General features: G+C 38.8%; 2 protein-coding genes across 2 annotated transcripts; one reads left to right on the forward strand and one right to left on the reverse strand.

Annotated features, from left to right (window-relative positions):
- Window positions 1-4,383: 4,383 nt before the first annotated feature.
- itprip (inositol 1,4,5-trisphosphate receptor interacting protein) lies at window positions 4,384-11,433 on the forward strand. Its single transcript, XM_050071360.1, has 2 exons — window positions 4,384-4,516; window positions 8,257-11,433. Exon 2 carries the CDS (start codon window positions 8,324-8,326, stop codon window positions 9,935-9,937), a length of 1,614 nt encoding a protein of 537 aa, XP_049927317.1. The 5' UTR covers window positions 4,384-4,516; window positions 8,257-8,323; the 3' UTR covers window positions 9,938-11,433.
- A 150-nt stretch (window positions 11,434-11,583) lies between these two features.
- Window positions 11,584-14,982, reverse strand: LOC126406838 (glutathione S-transferase omega-1-like). Its single transcript, XM_050071361.1, has 6 exons — window positions 14,813-14,982; window positions 13,130-13,238; window positions 12,797-13,019; window positions 12,594-12,695; window positions 12,306-12,412; window positions 11,584-12,035 (listed from the first exon to the last, which is right to left on the reverse strand). The coding sequence occupies exons 1-6, from the start codon at window positions 14,838-14,840 to the stop codon at window positions 11,885-11,887; spliced, it is 720 nt and encodes a 239-aa protein (XP_049927318.1). The 5' UTR covers window positions 14,841-14,982; the 3' UTR covers window positions 11,584-11,884.
- Window positions 14,983-15,014: the final 32 nt, after the last annotated feature.

A 15,014-nucleotide genomic window follows, 5' to 3' on the forward strand; every position in this document is an offset into this window, starting at 1 on the left:
TTTCCAACTTTTGCCAAGAGGGAACTTTAGATATTGGTCCCTAGATTATGTTCACTGAGTTTCATGCAGATCGGTCAAACTTCCTAGGAAGAGATCAATTTTAAGTGTTTTTCAAAAAATTCAAAATGGCGGGAAATCTATATAACTGGAAGTTATGGGTTCTTGAGGCAAATTTGTTCCTCATGAGGAGAGGCATCTCTGTGCAAAGTTTCATAAAAATGGTCATACAGCAAAATAACATATAACAATAACACTTCGACAGATTCATGTTTCAGTCCCATATAACCATGAGGAAGGAAGCCCATCTGTTCAGCCCAGTCATTTCAGGTCTGCTGATTAGCCTGTCCACTTTCATTTCTCATTATTGCAACACTGGCACCGATGTGCCCTCATTCACTTTTAAAATCAGCCAGAGCTGCTTTCAAAGGTCAGTGTGTGTAATCTGTGATGATATCCAGGCATAGTTTCTAATATTACTTTTCACAGACTCTTTTTGTTGAGACATCAGCACCCTCAGTATTATTATTTCTACAGTAACTCTACATCATCGTCTCCTTTTCATTGTCAACAAAATTCAGTTTGGCATATATCTGTTTCCTGGAAATTATTTTAAAAAATGACAGCACATGGGAATATCTTTCAGTGAAGAGAGTGGGTGGGATATATAAAACTACAGATTAGTATCTGTTGAGAATATTAAGAGTACCTGCTACGGTCACAAAAACATATACAATTATCAAAATGGAGAGAAATGATGCTGCAACTCCTACACTGGGAAAAATAAAGAGGGAACATTTGTTTCAGGGCCGGCTCCAGACTTTTGGGGGCCTAAAGAAGGATTTGGTTTTGGGGCTCCTCATTATAACATGTTCAAATGGCACTGAACAAACTTCCCTGCTAAAAGAAAAAGCATAGACCCTAGGTCCGTTTAGTGTTTGCACTGCAAACAGTACTTTTAAATGTGGGCAGGGCTGTTGTCACTCACTGCTCTGTCCTGAACTGTATTTCCTAGCTCTTCACTGGTGACACAAGGGAACGTCTGCAACTCGTTTATCATTAACAAAATGAGGGCAAAATAGAACAGGCTACAGTGAGAGTCTCTCTCCATGGGTTATTGAAAAATAGCGAATTTGTGCATTTAGTCCTTCTCAGGCAAGCTCAGGGATTTAGTGTTGCCGTAGCCACAGGGTGAGGATTAGAATAAATGCAGTTCACATAATCCGGTCGAAATTAATATATATTTTCAAACACTTAAAGATCCTAAAAGTGCATTTCATCCAAAAGAAACAATAAAAACGAAAGTAATGGTCAAAGTTATCATTGAAATTTGAGGTGTGATGATGGATTCACATTGTCAACTCATAGATGTAGTAACATTATAAGTTAACGTTCCATCTTAAAAGTTGCCGGCAGTCAGCCCAGTAAATTAAAGTACTTTTTCCTCAGACTCCAGATGCTGCAAGAGGCAGCAAAACATCCTTTCATTTTATAGTTGCTACTAATGTGTGTAAAACTCTCCATGATATGAACAGTGGTTACATGAGCCACAAACCAGCCACAACCACACATGGTTGTGGAGAATTTTGCGCAAACACCTCCAAGCCATCGCCCATGTCACCTCGCTCTGAGGCTGGATCTTGAATCGATGCACCATGGTAAGTCTGGAACAGAGCAAATCCAGGCAAACGTAAGGCAAGCAGCAGCTCAGGTAAACTGACAGAGAGAAGAAGACTGGGAAGAATGGAGATCTGAGGAAGCTCTGATGTCTTAACCAGTCCCAGGGAACCTGCAGAAGGAGCGTCTCTGTGTCCTCGGAGTTTGTCATCTCTGCTACAGTGTTCGAAAATGTAACTGTACTTTGTGCTTATTTCAGGGTTCTCAAAAAGTATTGCGTAAGTCACAAAAGCATTTCCTCTGGGGTGTTACACTGAAGACACTGCCAGACAAAATATTTGTATTCATGACAGATTCATCCAATCCTGTGACAGTCGTTCACAATGGCACAATATTAATTTATCACTTTGAAAACAATGGAAATATGTGGATTTGTTTTAGGTTGGCATCCACATAGGAGTGCCAGTGTTGATACAACAGTGTCTGTCAGTTTACTGTGTTAAATGTCTCCAAGTCGACTTCAGAGTTTGATTTGCTCAAGCATGAAGCGCCATCTTGTGGATGTAAATATTTCTTGTTACTATATCAACAGTGTTGTTATTTTTATGGTATTTTGGGGTATTTCGTGAAACATTTGACCCACACCAAGGCCCAAACTGGTTGTTCTTTAGAGGTGTTTTGGTTTGATTTACATTTTGCAACATCTTAGTTTAACCCTTTGAAACCTGGAGCAACATTACTTTTCTTGAGCTGCTTTCAGATGCTTTTCACAAGTATTTGAACCTTTGAACCCTGAGAAAATGGGTGGGATTTCTTAAAAAAAAATATGGGGAAAAAGGAAATGAGCAACTTAGTAAGAAATGTTCCACAAATTTAGAAAAAAAAAAAAAGATTTAGAAAATTATTCATAAAGGGAAATATTATTTTAAATTATGTTACAGAGTTATTATAACTTAAAAAATCTTATTTTTAAATTTTTTTTTTATTTTTTTAATTAAGCACTCTTGTGGTAATTTCTTAGTTTTTTTCACCTTCTTTCCTCTTTTTTTAACTAATTTTTTTGTTCTGAATTTTCTCTTTTTACTAATTTCTTGCTAATTTTTTGGGGTTTCTACTTCTGCTGCTCATTGGCTTCTTCCCATGTTTTTTAAAAAAAGAAATGAAGCCAATTTTCTCAGGTTATTAAAAAGGCTTAAAAGTGTATCACAAACAAATGCCTTTATCCACACCATCCACTTATGACTGAGTTAAAGTTTTTAGGGGTTTCAGAATTACTGATTTTCTAGTAATTCAAGTTTTACAACATACAATTGGTTGTTTTTTAGAGGTGAAAATTTTAGAAAGTTTTTTGGTTTGATTTACATTTTGCGACATCTTAGTTTAACCCTTTGAAACCTGGAGCAACATCACTTTTCTTGAGTTGCTTTGAACCCTGAGCAAATGGGTGGGATTTCTTCAAAAAATACGGGAAAAAAAGGCAATGAGCAACTTGGTAAGAAATGTTCCACAAATTTAAAAAAAAAAAAAAAAAAGAGAAAGGGAAAAAAGCAAAAAGCAAAGGGAAACGATATTTATTACTATTATTATTATTATTATTTTAATTATTATTATTATTATTGTTTTAAATTATTTTACAAGCACTCCTTCATGGTCATTTCTTTGTTTTTTCGCCTTTCTTCTTTTTTAACTATTTTTTTGTTCTTAATTTTCTCTTTTTACTAATTTCTTGCTAATTATTTGCGATTATTTCTACTTTCGTCGCTCATTGGTTTCTTCCCATGTTTTTTTAAAAAAAAGAAATGAAGCCAATTTTCTCAGGTTATAAAGGGTTAAAAAGGCTTAAAAGTGTAGAAATGAGCAAAATCACAAACAAATGCCTTCATGCACACCATCCACTGATAACTGAGTTAAAGTTTTTAGGGGTTTCAGAATTACTGATTTTCTAGTAGGCCTAATTCAAGTTTTACAACATACAATAATTAGCCTAATACTTTAAGTACATTTTTCTAATTAAACTCACCAGAGGTGCGACCAAGTTATTGTTTTGCAAGTCACAAGAAAGTCTCAAGTCTTTGCACTCAAGTCCCAAGTCCTAAGCTTTGAGTTTCCAATCCTAAACAAGTCATAATGCACTCCTGGGTTGTCTCCTGCAACTTGACAGGACTCTGTCAGATTGATTCAAAGTTGATCATCTGGGGAATTAAGTGCTGACTTGCTGGAAACGAATAGTAGTATAAAAGTAGCACAAAGCTAAATAAAGTTGGGAGTCATTGGTGTTAAAGTCCAAGTTGAGTTGGACTTGAGCCTGACTTGAGCCCAAGTCAAGTGACTTGGGTACACACACTGATACTTACACACTTATATTTACGTAACATTTTCAGTGCAGGACTTGTAATAGATTTTTATTACAGTGTGCTATTTGTAGCCTACTTTTAGGCTACTTAAATAAGGATCTAATACCTTATTTCCAACAATATCACATATATGTATTGTAATCAAATTCATATTCTGCAGTGAGTAAAGCTGTGAGCTGAACTATTACAGTGATAATCTATAAACATCACATCAAAATTGCACAGCTAAAGCAGCCCAAGTGCAATTTAAAGAGTCAAAAACCTCTGCTGTTCAGAGTGATGTAAGCTCTTTTTGCACTCCATGCATGACATTTAAATTCATCATGAAACCGGAAGTCTACTGTTGACAGGTCAAAATGCCTATTTTAGGGGTTGGAGAGGGGAAGCTGGGCGGTGTCTCTGTGTGTATGGGTGGAGCACACAGTCAGGAAATGTGTAAGACAAGAGCTGAGAAACATTTTCCCTCGCTGTTCACATGAGGCTGTTTCAACTGGAGAGCCTGCAACACAACTTTAACATCATGAACTCAGCCAGAGATCACCTCAAAGGTAGGTTTTTAACTTTTCACACCCTATGTTTTATATAGCTGTAACTTACATCTGTAGATTTGTGGATCGACGATGAGCGAGTTTAAGCTGATAACATGCAGATATGTTGCCCACATGACGCGTGTTGCTCATATTTTCTGGAAGGTAAACATTTTAGTTGTTGTTTGCTTTAAATCTTTGCACAGCATCCTACAACAGAGCAGTGTTTGTGAGCTGTGAAGTGACTCATGTGTCTGGTAGCTATAATGTTTTCCTGCCGCGATATTTCCGCGATGAGCGGGTCTCTATTTTGTTGCTAAGACAACCGAGGAGGTGACCGTTGGCAACGTGTGAACACCACATCACCCTACAAGCACACAGACACGTCATTAAGGGGTGGTGGAAATATGTACAAGTTTATTTAAAGTAGGTACTTTTACTTTGCTCAGTGGGGAAAGAATCTGCAATAACTATCTGCTAGTCTACAAGTAAAAGTCCTGCGTTCAAAATTAGTACAAAATTAATAAACTTAAAGTATTTAAAGTACTCATTATGCAGAATGGTTAATTTCAGAATAATGTACATTAGACTATATTACTGGATTATAATTATTGATGCACTAATGAGTACATGACTTGAATGTTGCAGCTGATAGGATGGAGCTGATTTTAATGACCTTATACTCGGAATATGGCCCTAAAATAATATATTTCAGGGTATTTTTGCGATAACAATATTCTTGACGATATGACTAATTAGTTTAAAAAAAAAAGAAGGAAAAAATAATAATTTAAGAGCATAGAACTGCAACAAAATAAGTGATATAGTTCATGTCACCCTAGAAGTTTGCCTTCAAATATTCAGTAAAATTTAAAATGATCTCTCATTTCTTTAGTTTGTGAACGATAACCGTAACTCAGAGTGAGATTCAGATTCTGTATACAATATTAATAGTTAAACAAAATAAAATCTACCACATATTACACATTTAAACAGCTCCCTAATACATAAAATGAACCCTGGGATCTATGTATGTATGTATATATATATATATATATAAACAACAGGTGATTTCCTTCTTTTAGCAAAATCCTAAATGATTGAGTTGTTGTTTTGTTTGTTGTTTTTTTCCCCACCTGGACCTTTTAAGTTCTGCCATTTCTCCTCTAATCATCACACATCAACTCTATTACAGGCTTGTGATTTGTGATATTAGGCTTTATACATATAATTAAATTGAACTGAATTAAACACTGCTGGGTAGTTTATTAGTAGTAAATAACACATTAGAGTTTATTAGTTGATTATATTTTGTATTCATTATCTGAATCTGCAAAGTAACTATACCATTAAAGGAATACTTCTTCCACAAAATCACTTTGTGTTAATTAGTAAGTCATGCTGCTGTGTTACCTTGAATTTGTGAGGAGAACTTTGTTGTTCCTCAGATGGCTCCACGGAAAACTTTGAACATACTGACTTATGTATTGATTTGGGGCCGTACACATGCTGCATCTTTAACCGCCTGGAAAACATGAGGTTCTCCCACTGGGTGGTCTTGTGCCCTTTTTGCGCCAGCATTCAGGAGAGGGCGGCAGGTTGTAGTCTGAAGTTGTTCAGCAACCTTAACAAGCATCGTACAGCCTGTTTACCTGATATTCTGAGTGCAGAGCTGATCGTCTTCTTGACGCTGTTTATAAGTGTGTATGCCTATCGTCTGTGGGACAGATGTAAAGCTCTGGGCTCTCCTGGGCTAAAATGATCAACTTCTCCATATTTATCACAGACTGATATTTACGGAGGAAGGTTAAGATATTTGTCTGCTGTGATTGGTTGTTCCTCATCACATGACATGCGGTGTGTGCTGCTGCATTCCAAACTGGGAATGCGTTTGCACCATGACGGCGTTGCTCTGGCGTTTGAGTGCGCCTGTGCATCTACATTGAAAAGAATGGATTTGAGGCTGCGAAAAACAAAATTATAAATTAATTAAATTATATTAAAACATCCGTTTCCAAACTCTCACACAACTCGTGCAGTATATTCCAATCCTCATATATCCAGTCATATGCTCAGTACTTCCCAAACACATACCTTTTCACACACACACAAAAAAACCTTAGTATTGGAGTCTGGCAATAATAAACAGTTTTCAGTAAAAAAAATGCGTGATAGAAAAGTACAGAGCATACGACTGGATAATTGAGACTTGGATTACACTGCATGAGTTGTGTGAGTTTGTAAAAGGATGTCTTGATATAGGTTTCCTGTTGTTAAAGGCGGCCCCTGATCAACCAATAAATCAATATGTTTGCCGTTTTCCGGGGAGGCATGCGAGAAGTTTTCCTTATGAATTCAAGGTAACATGGCATGACTAACTGATACATAAATGGTCATTTTGTAAGTGAAGTGCTCCTTTAAAATAAATGTAGTGGAGGGAAAAGTACAATATTTACCACTAAAATATTGTTGAGTAGAAGTATATAACTTGGCTACTTAAATTAAGTACAGATACCTCATAACTATACTTAATAAATTGACATATATATAGTTACTGCACACCACTGGCTTTACTTGAGTACGTCCATTTAATGCTACTAAAATTCTGTAATCTTTATTCTCGTATATGTATTTTAAGAGGAAAATTATTGCACTTTTAACTCCTCTTCTTTTATTTGACAGCTGTAGTAGGTAGTTGCTTTACAGATTAAGATGTTTCATACCAAAATGATAAAATATGAAGCATTGAATACATAATAATAATCTAATAATATTAACATTTTGCTGACTTCTTAAAGAGTTTTACTTCTACCAGAGCGTTTATATGTAGTGGTTTCAGCACTGAGGAGAACTGAGTGAGTAAGGATCCAGCCTTTGTTTATGCTGACTCCATGTTCTGTAACAATAGCTGATCTCTGATTTTTAATGAGCTACAGCGCAGGCCTCTCTCTGTCTGGCCTGATGTTTGTTTGGATGGACTGAGCCATGTAAGTGTTGGAAAACATCCCAGTGAGTAAGTCATGGGAAGTTTCCCTGGCTCTGTGGCCTCACATACTCTGCCATTACTGCCCCGCCATTACTGCTGACATTTTAAAGCTCAGGTCTGACAGAGAACAGCTCATAAGCTCATGATCTGACACTGAGATCATGATGTACGAGCACTTCCCGTTTCTTGTTGCACTCATTTGCCACAGGAAGTCGCACATTTTATGCTTTTATTTTAAAGATTATTAAGTCATTCGGTCGATTCTCAGCAGAGCAGTGTGCAGCTGTCTCTTTAAATTGTGCTAAAAGCTTGGAACAGAAGCAAGACACTTATGTAATTTCCTCTTATGTACAGTATATTGCATTACTTGTTGGTTAACTGATGACGTCCGGGAAGGATGATAATAACGTCAATGAGAGTTTTTTTCCACAGTTTCTCTTTGACACTTTACTTGGACACCTTCCAGTTATTCGTTTTATTTTAGACAAAATGCTAACAGGCACAATGTTGGTAACTAAATAGGGTTATCAGAGGAGGGCACCCAAAGGGCCCGATCTTCCTTCCTCCCATCATGTTGCACAGTCTGATACTGGGCGAGTGCGTCACTCAGCCCACTGACTCTATATTTAGAGGAACAATCTGTGCTTTCCTTGAGGGTGGAGTGCTTTACAGAAATAACTGGATTTTTTTTATACATACCATGATTTTCATACATTTATATACATGAAATCCACTTGGCTTCTAAATAAAACCACTATTTCTGTTTTTGTTTCAGGATCTCAGCTGCAGCTGCCCAGGCGTCTGCGAGGAGCTTAAATGTGCATGTTAGACACAAGCTGAAGATGCAGGGTGCCATTGCACGAGTGTGTATGGTGGTGGCCGCTGCCATATTAAACCACCCGCTGCTCTTTCCCCAAGAGAACACCACAATCCCGGAGCAGGATGAGGTGCTGATGGCTCGCATGCGGGAGCACGAGGAGAGGCTGGAATTGGAGCAGGCCAGGCTGGAGAAAGAGCTCGCACAGCTGGACACGAAGCAGGAAGAAACCAGCTCGGAGGACGGTTACAGTTGGTACTTTTGGAGCACTTTGTCTTTCATCATATTCTTCACTATCGAGATATACAGGGTGGATCCTTCTGACGCAGAAATCCGGCCAGTTGAGGATGAAGACGTGTTTTCAGAGAGCGGATCCGTCACCCCCAGGACGATGGTGCTGGATAAGCATGTCCTGAGCAACTTCTGTGACAAATGCACCTACACTTCAGCCCATGAAAACTGGAGGGTGAGGGAGTTTGTCGAGGGTTTTGCGGATGACTTGCTGGAGTCGCTCCGGAGCGTATGTGACAGAGAGGCAGACATGGAAGTCGGGGATTTTGTCGGGATTGGAAGCATGTTTGAATCCTGGAAGGTGTGCAAGCCACTGACATGCGACCTTATGGTGCCTTTCTCGCCTCCAGATCCGTACTCCTTCCAGTTCCACCTGTGGTGCAGTCCCTCCAGTGACATTCCTCCAGACATGCAGGGCTGCGGCAAGATAAAGGTGACCAGGTTTGGGGAGAACGAGGAGGGCTGTCTTTGTGGCTCCGCTAACCTGGGAGAGGACATGCTGTGTCTGTTGCATAGCAGGGATGACACCCCTAAAGTGGACCTCAGTCCTGATGAACTGCTATGCTCCAGGAACACACGTTTCTTAGCCAAAGATCAAGTCATGAAGTGGTTTCAGATCTCTGTAACCAAAGCGTGGGGACGTATCTCTCACAAATACGACTTTGAGGTCACTTTTCGCAATCTTGATGCAGCCGGTGCTTTGAAGATCCGATTCCGTTCAGGGAAAGTCATTGTAATGAACATTGTACCTGTGGTTCAGCTGGAGGATACAGATGCTTATTTTGTCTCACACTTCCCATCAGACTGTGACAGCTCCCCTGACCCATACTGGCCCCTCTCTTTTGCCGTCTACGAGAGGAATTTGCTGAAACACTTTGCCAAACGCCTACCGCAAAATTCCTGTCATTTGCACTGCCTTCAGATTGTTACTTTCCTACACAGAAAGCAGACAGGGCTCACAGGGAAAACTGCCCTTACTAATTATCATTTAAAGACTGCTCTGTTGCACTTGTTGCTGAGTAAAAGGCCCTCTGCGTGGGGCATCGAGAGTATGGAGCACAGGCTGCGGGATGTGCTCAGCTTCTTGCGGAGGAGCCTACAGGAAAAGAGACTTCATCACGTTCTGGTTGGGAACAGTAAAGTTCCAGAGGTCGTGCAGGTTCCGGAGATCATTCGCAAAGCGGAGCCCATCAATCTGTTCCGGTCTCTGGTGCTGCAGAGGGAGCTTCACGCTGCAACAGTCAGGCATTTTCACGAGATGTTGAGAAATGCACCTGTGCTCATACAAGAGTACACACCTCACTTATCAAACGGAGGTTTACACCACAGCTTCGACGACAGTTTGTGAGCTTTGGCTATGTTGCTTATCATGGCTAAAGCACTAGCAGATCTTAAAGTACCATTCAGTGTTACTAAGAATAGTGTAAGTAATAGTTGCACCAGATACACAAGTACTCAAACGAAAAGGTGCAGTTATTTTAGTTACGGCTGATATCTTGACATGTAGTGGTTTATGCTGCAGCTGCTTTCTTCAGTGTAAGGGACTCCAACAATAGAATAACAGAATGTTAACACTGGGCTCTGTTGTTCGGAAAATCTAGTTGCAAAATGTTTCCTACCAGATTTGATGGGTTTATAGTTTACCAATGCAGGAGGTATTTGAAATTCAGTCTGTAGGACTCCTTCTGAAGCTTGCAAGTCATATTGCTTGTTTTATAGATGTAACCTGGCGGAGAGATTTTCAATAGGTATTCCTCTGCCTTTTAAAAAAGGAGCAACATGTAGTTAAATTAATGATGATCATTTTAGAAATGCAATTAACCATTTATATGAAAAAAAAACAGCACTTTTGTCAGTTGGGGAAATATTTTAACAGAAATACCTCTCATACTATACCGGTATAAACAGGAAATAATAGAGTGGTGCAGGTATGACACTTTTTAGCGTCGCCCTGGTTTTGCTCAACAAAAAGCCAATGCAATTTCACCACTGGATTTTGGATTATTGCAGAAAGTAAGCTCTATGGCAACCAAAAGTTGCTTACACCTTTGGTTCAGCAATATCATCTTCACAAATGAACACCAGTTTTTTAATTTAAAGCATAATGCAATCACCCGAAGTGAAAAGCAAACGTTAGACTATGAACAAACTGAACCACGATCACAGGACCTCAATGTCACCATCACCACGAGGTTGTAAAGCTGTGTTCGGGGCAATGACAAGGGCTGACCTGCATGCTTCCAAGCTTCAATCGTGCCATAGTAGTCAACATCTAAATCAATATTTGAGTGCTTCGACATTTGTTTTTCTTCACTGCTAAAATGGTGGAGCAAATTGAAAGGAGGTGGCAAGTGTTGGAGAGAAATGAGGCCAATGTTCTCGGCGCAGTTATCAACCCCTGCTTTGAGCATTAAATTGGAAGCCCAGTGAGGAAAAGGAACAAGTGAGACAAATTGCAGATGGTTATCTGAAGCCGCCAACTGCAGTGAAGCACTTGATTTGTATCTAGTGATGTGGCCCGACCTGCAGCATTCCAGGTTATTTATAACTTAAAAAAACATTTGTTGCAATAGTCCACCTTCCACCTTCTCTTCCCTTTCTCTGTCACACACATGCAACGGCTAATATGTTGTTTAGCATACATGAATATAATGGATTAAAGTCATTGATTTCGAGATGAGTGAACCGGATGTACAAAAATGCAAACTCATTTCCGGACTTTCTGACTCATTCCTGCACCACTCTGTTTACCAAACAGTATAGCAATGTGTTTATTTTCATTCATACTGTTGCATATCTGATGGCAGCTATAACACTTTGTAATGTTCAGTGTTTTTTTTTCTTCCAATTTCTTTGTTTGAAGCAATGTTTTGCTTTCTTATTTTCTTCCCTGATAATTTCTACTGTGTTGTCCAGTTGTCTCCAGTTTGAATAATATAGTATTTTCTTTATTATTATGACACAAACAGAAAATCATGATTCAGGCCCGGGTCATTACTTCTACAATTTTTATTAGAAAAAGTGCCGCATCATTGAAAACACCTTGAGTCATACTGACCTCACTGTACCTCATTCCCATTATGGTTCATATGTCTTTTTTAAATAACAAAAAAAGTTTTAAATGTCCAATAAAAACTTTCTTACTGTGTCCCATTTCATGGCATTGCTACAGTATGTTTTCCTTGTACATCAAATCTAGAAGAACAGACATGACTCCAAAATAACCATAAACAAAAAATATGTAGGATTTAACATATGGGACGGTTTAAGGTTTGGGGTTTTGCTCACTTCTTTTCTACAGGCCATAGTCGTAGTCGGGTTTCCCCTCGATGTTAGTCTTGTAGAAGGCCTTGTAGGTGTCCAAACTGTGCATGGTGGCTTTGACAGCTGCGTCCTCCAACATGCGCTCTGTCCACTTCTTCAGCTCAGGTGTGCCGTCAAGGCAGCTGAAAAGACAACGGGACTCAAATCAGTCACCTGAACCAAATTACAGCACATGAACACAAGTTGTACTCATGAAATATGACTTATCAGATGTCATGAGAATACTTAAATTCTCTGTTCAGGTGAGATTCCCTGCTCTTCATTGTCTTCCTTTTGTACTGTACCTAATATTTGTACCTTTTGCTCCTCTCTGTGGTGTCCATGAGTGTTTTGTAATGCTTCCATAAATAAAATGTATTTATTTTTAAATGTCCTGAGAGATTATTACTCACTGTTTGAGTTCAAAGATCTCCAGCCTCTCGAACCACGGCCACATCATGTAGTCGATCATTGTGATGGAGTCACCAGCAAAGAACTTGGTCTTCTTATTAACCAGGTCCTGAAAAATAAACATTGCATTTATCAGCATTATATAAAACACTGTAATTTAACCAGGTACAGTTTTAAAAGACGGACACTTTACTCATTATTTTTGACAATTTCCTGGGACAATTTTGACTTTACCAAAACACATTTTGTGAATATGTGAAGAAACCAGAGCATGTGACTCTGCAACCTACCTCATTTAATTTGGCAAACTTCTCTTTAAGTTCAGCTTCAAGTGCTGAGACATCGTCACCATTCCTTCTCCCCATTGGGATCTTGTAGAAGTATGGTGTTACCTGAAGGAAACAGTGGCATTCATAGGATTATTTGATAGTAACGAAAGACAAGGGTACCAAATAAATCCCCTAGATTTAGGAAATCTTCATGTATAAGATACCTTGGAAAAATGCTCCAGCATCATCCTCTGCTGAGCTTTACCAAAAGGAGAAGAGGGAAGCAGCTTCTTCTCGGGGTAAACTTCATCCAGGTAGTCACAGGTGATGGGGGACTCGTATATCACCTCGCCAGCGGTAGTCTCCAGTGTTGGGACAAGGCCAAGAGGATTCTTCTCAAGGAACCATTCAGGTTTGTTTTTCAGATTAATGTTGATGGTGTCATGCCTGGAAAACAAGACAGGTTCTTTAATCAGAAGTAGAGATTACAGGAATTTCATGTTACTGTATTAGTAATGCTGTAGTTTGAAATAAAATATAATGAAATGTGTCTTTACTTGATCCCTTTGGCACTCAGCACTAATCTGGTCCGGTGGGCGAAGGGGCAGAATCTCATGCTGTAAAGTCTGATGTGGTCGCTGGGCACTGGACCGGGTGCAGCACTTCCTGAAAGAAAAAAAAAGAAGCAATTTCCATACATGACAAAGTGCTACTAGGAGAGCACGTTGCTTTATGTTGCCTGAATGTAAACAATTATTTATATTTACTTCTGTTACTGTCCTTTTTTGCACTAAAGCATTGTCCTTCACATCTGAAAATCACAGCTGTCACAAATTACAAATCTAGTCAAGTTTTTAAGAGAAACTTACTGGAACCTGAATACATTTTTAAGATTCAGTGTTTTCATTTCATACTTCCTACTTCAACCTCAAATGGAAAAAAATGTACTAAATAAAAATGTATCCGTCAGCAACAGTTACTAGTTTCTTTATGAATTAATGTTTTACATACCAAATGTATGATCTTTTTATAACATATGATGCATTGTTACAAAGTAGGGGAGTATCCTTACATTGTAGTACTACTACTCTAACTGGAGTAAATAATCTCAGTTTATTAATTTGCTTCTTTCACAAGTATAAAGCTGTATGTTTGAACTTCATCCTTAAAGTCACACCACATTCTCTGCAGCTAAGGGGACTCTCCAAGATTAGTTCAATTCTATCCCGTAGAAATCTAGAGATTGTCATCCATGATTTTATTTATTTTAAGACCAAAACCAAAATAAGAGAGCATGTAACTCCTATTAGGGCTTCTCTTCATTGGCTTCCAGTAAATTTTAGAATTCATTTTGAGATATTATTGATGATCCTTAAGGCCCGCTCTGGACTAGCACCTAAGTACATCTCAGATCTTCTGACCCGGTATGATCCCGGTTGTAACCCGAGGTCCTCTGTTAAGGCTTTGCTGGCCATTCCACAATCTAGGCTGAAAACCAACAACCTCCCTGACGAGATCAGACTTCAGAGAGTTCCTTATCTAACTTAAAAACACATTTTTATAAATGTGCTTTTACAGCATTTATGGCCTGAACTTTGGTCTGTAAGTCACTTCCTTAAAACCTATTTATAAACAAAGACATCCTCTTGATTTTTATTTCATTGACTGTTTTATGCTTTCTCATGTGCACTGAAAACAAATTAGTTACTTATAATATCAGTAAAATAGCCTGAAGTACTCAGATATATATTCAGTCTTCACAACTGCATGTCATCAGGGTATCCACTGGGGGTCGCAGTATGCTGCCTGTACAGGTAATACAGGTATAATCAATACTCGAGGTAAAAAGGGGTTGGTTATGGACTCTTTGCAAGACATCTTATCTATGACTGTAAGCCATACGTAGTGAGTTGAGCAGATTATATAATGCCTAGTCATCATGACTGTGCAGAAACATTGCATTCCTCACTGCTTCAGGCATGTGACAGCATATGTCACAATGGAGGAAATCAATGGGAAGGCGAACACGGACAGCATATAAAGTTCAGTTTCAGGTTTTAAAAAAGCATTGCATTCAGTGGACATGAAAGTGAGCGCATATACACTTATGAATTGCACGTGACAGCTTTTAGGAAGTGAAATAAGAGTAACAGCCATGCTAATCGTACTTTAGCTTGCTAGCAAAAAAATGACCTGCAAGATGCTTTTTCAGTGAGCCGAGTAACCGCTGTGCCACTTACCTTTGGCGAAACACTTCTCTGTAGACATGTTGACACTTCAGGTGGTGAATGAAATCAGTGTGAAAGCGACTTTGGCACGAACTGCGACTCAAGTCTGTGAGTGACCGAGAAGAGAACAAAACAAACAGTACACAGCGGTGTGTGGCTGAATTATTTAATATGTACCTTACTTCCGGTATGGGAGTGACGAATAAAATATCAA

The sequence above is a fragment of the Epinephelus moara genome, chromosome 19 (genome assembly GCF_006386435.1).
Source record: "Epinephelus moara isolate mb chromosome 19, YSFRI_EMoa_1.0, whole genome shotgun sequence".
NCBI classification, from domain to species: Eukaryota; Metazoa; Chordata; class Actinopteri; order Perciformes; family Serranidae; genus Epinephelus; species Epinephelus moara.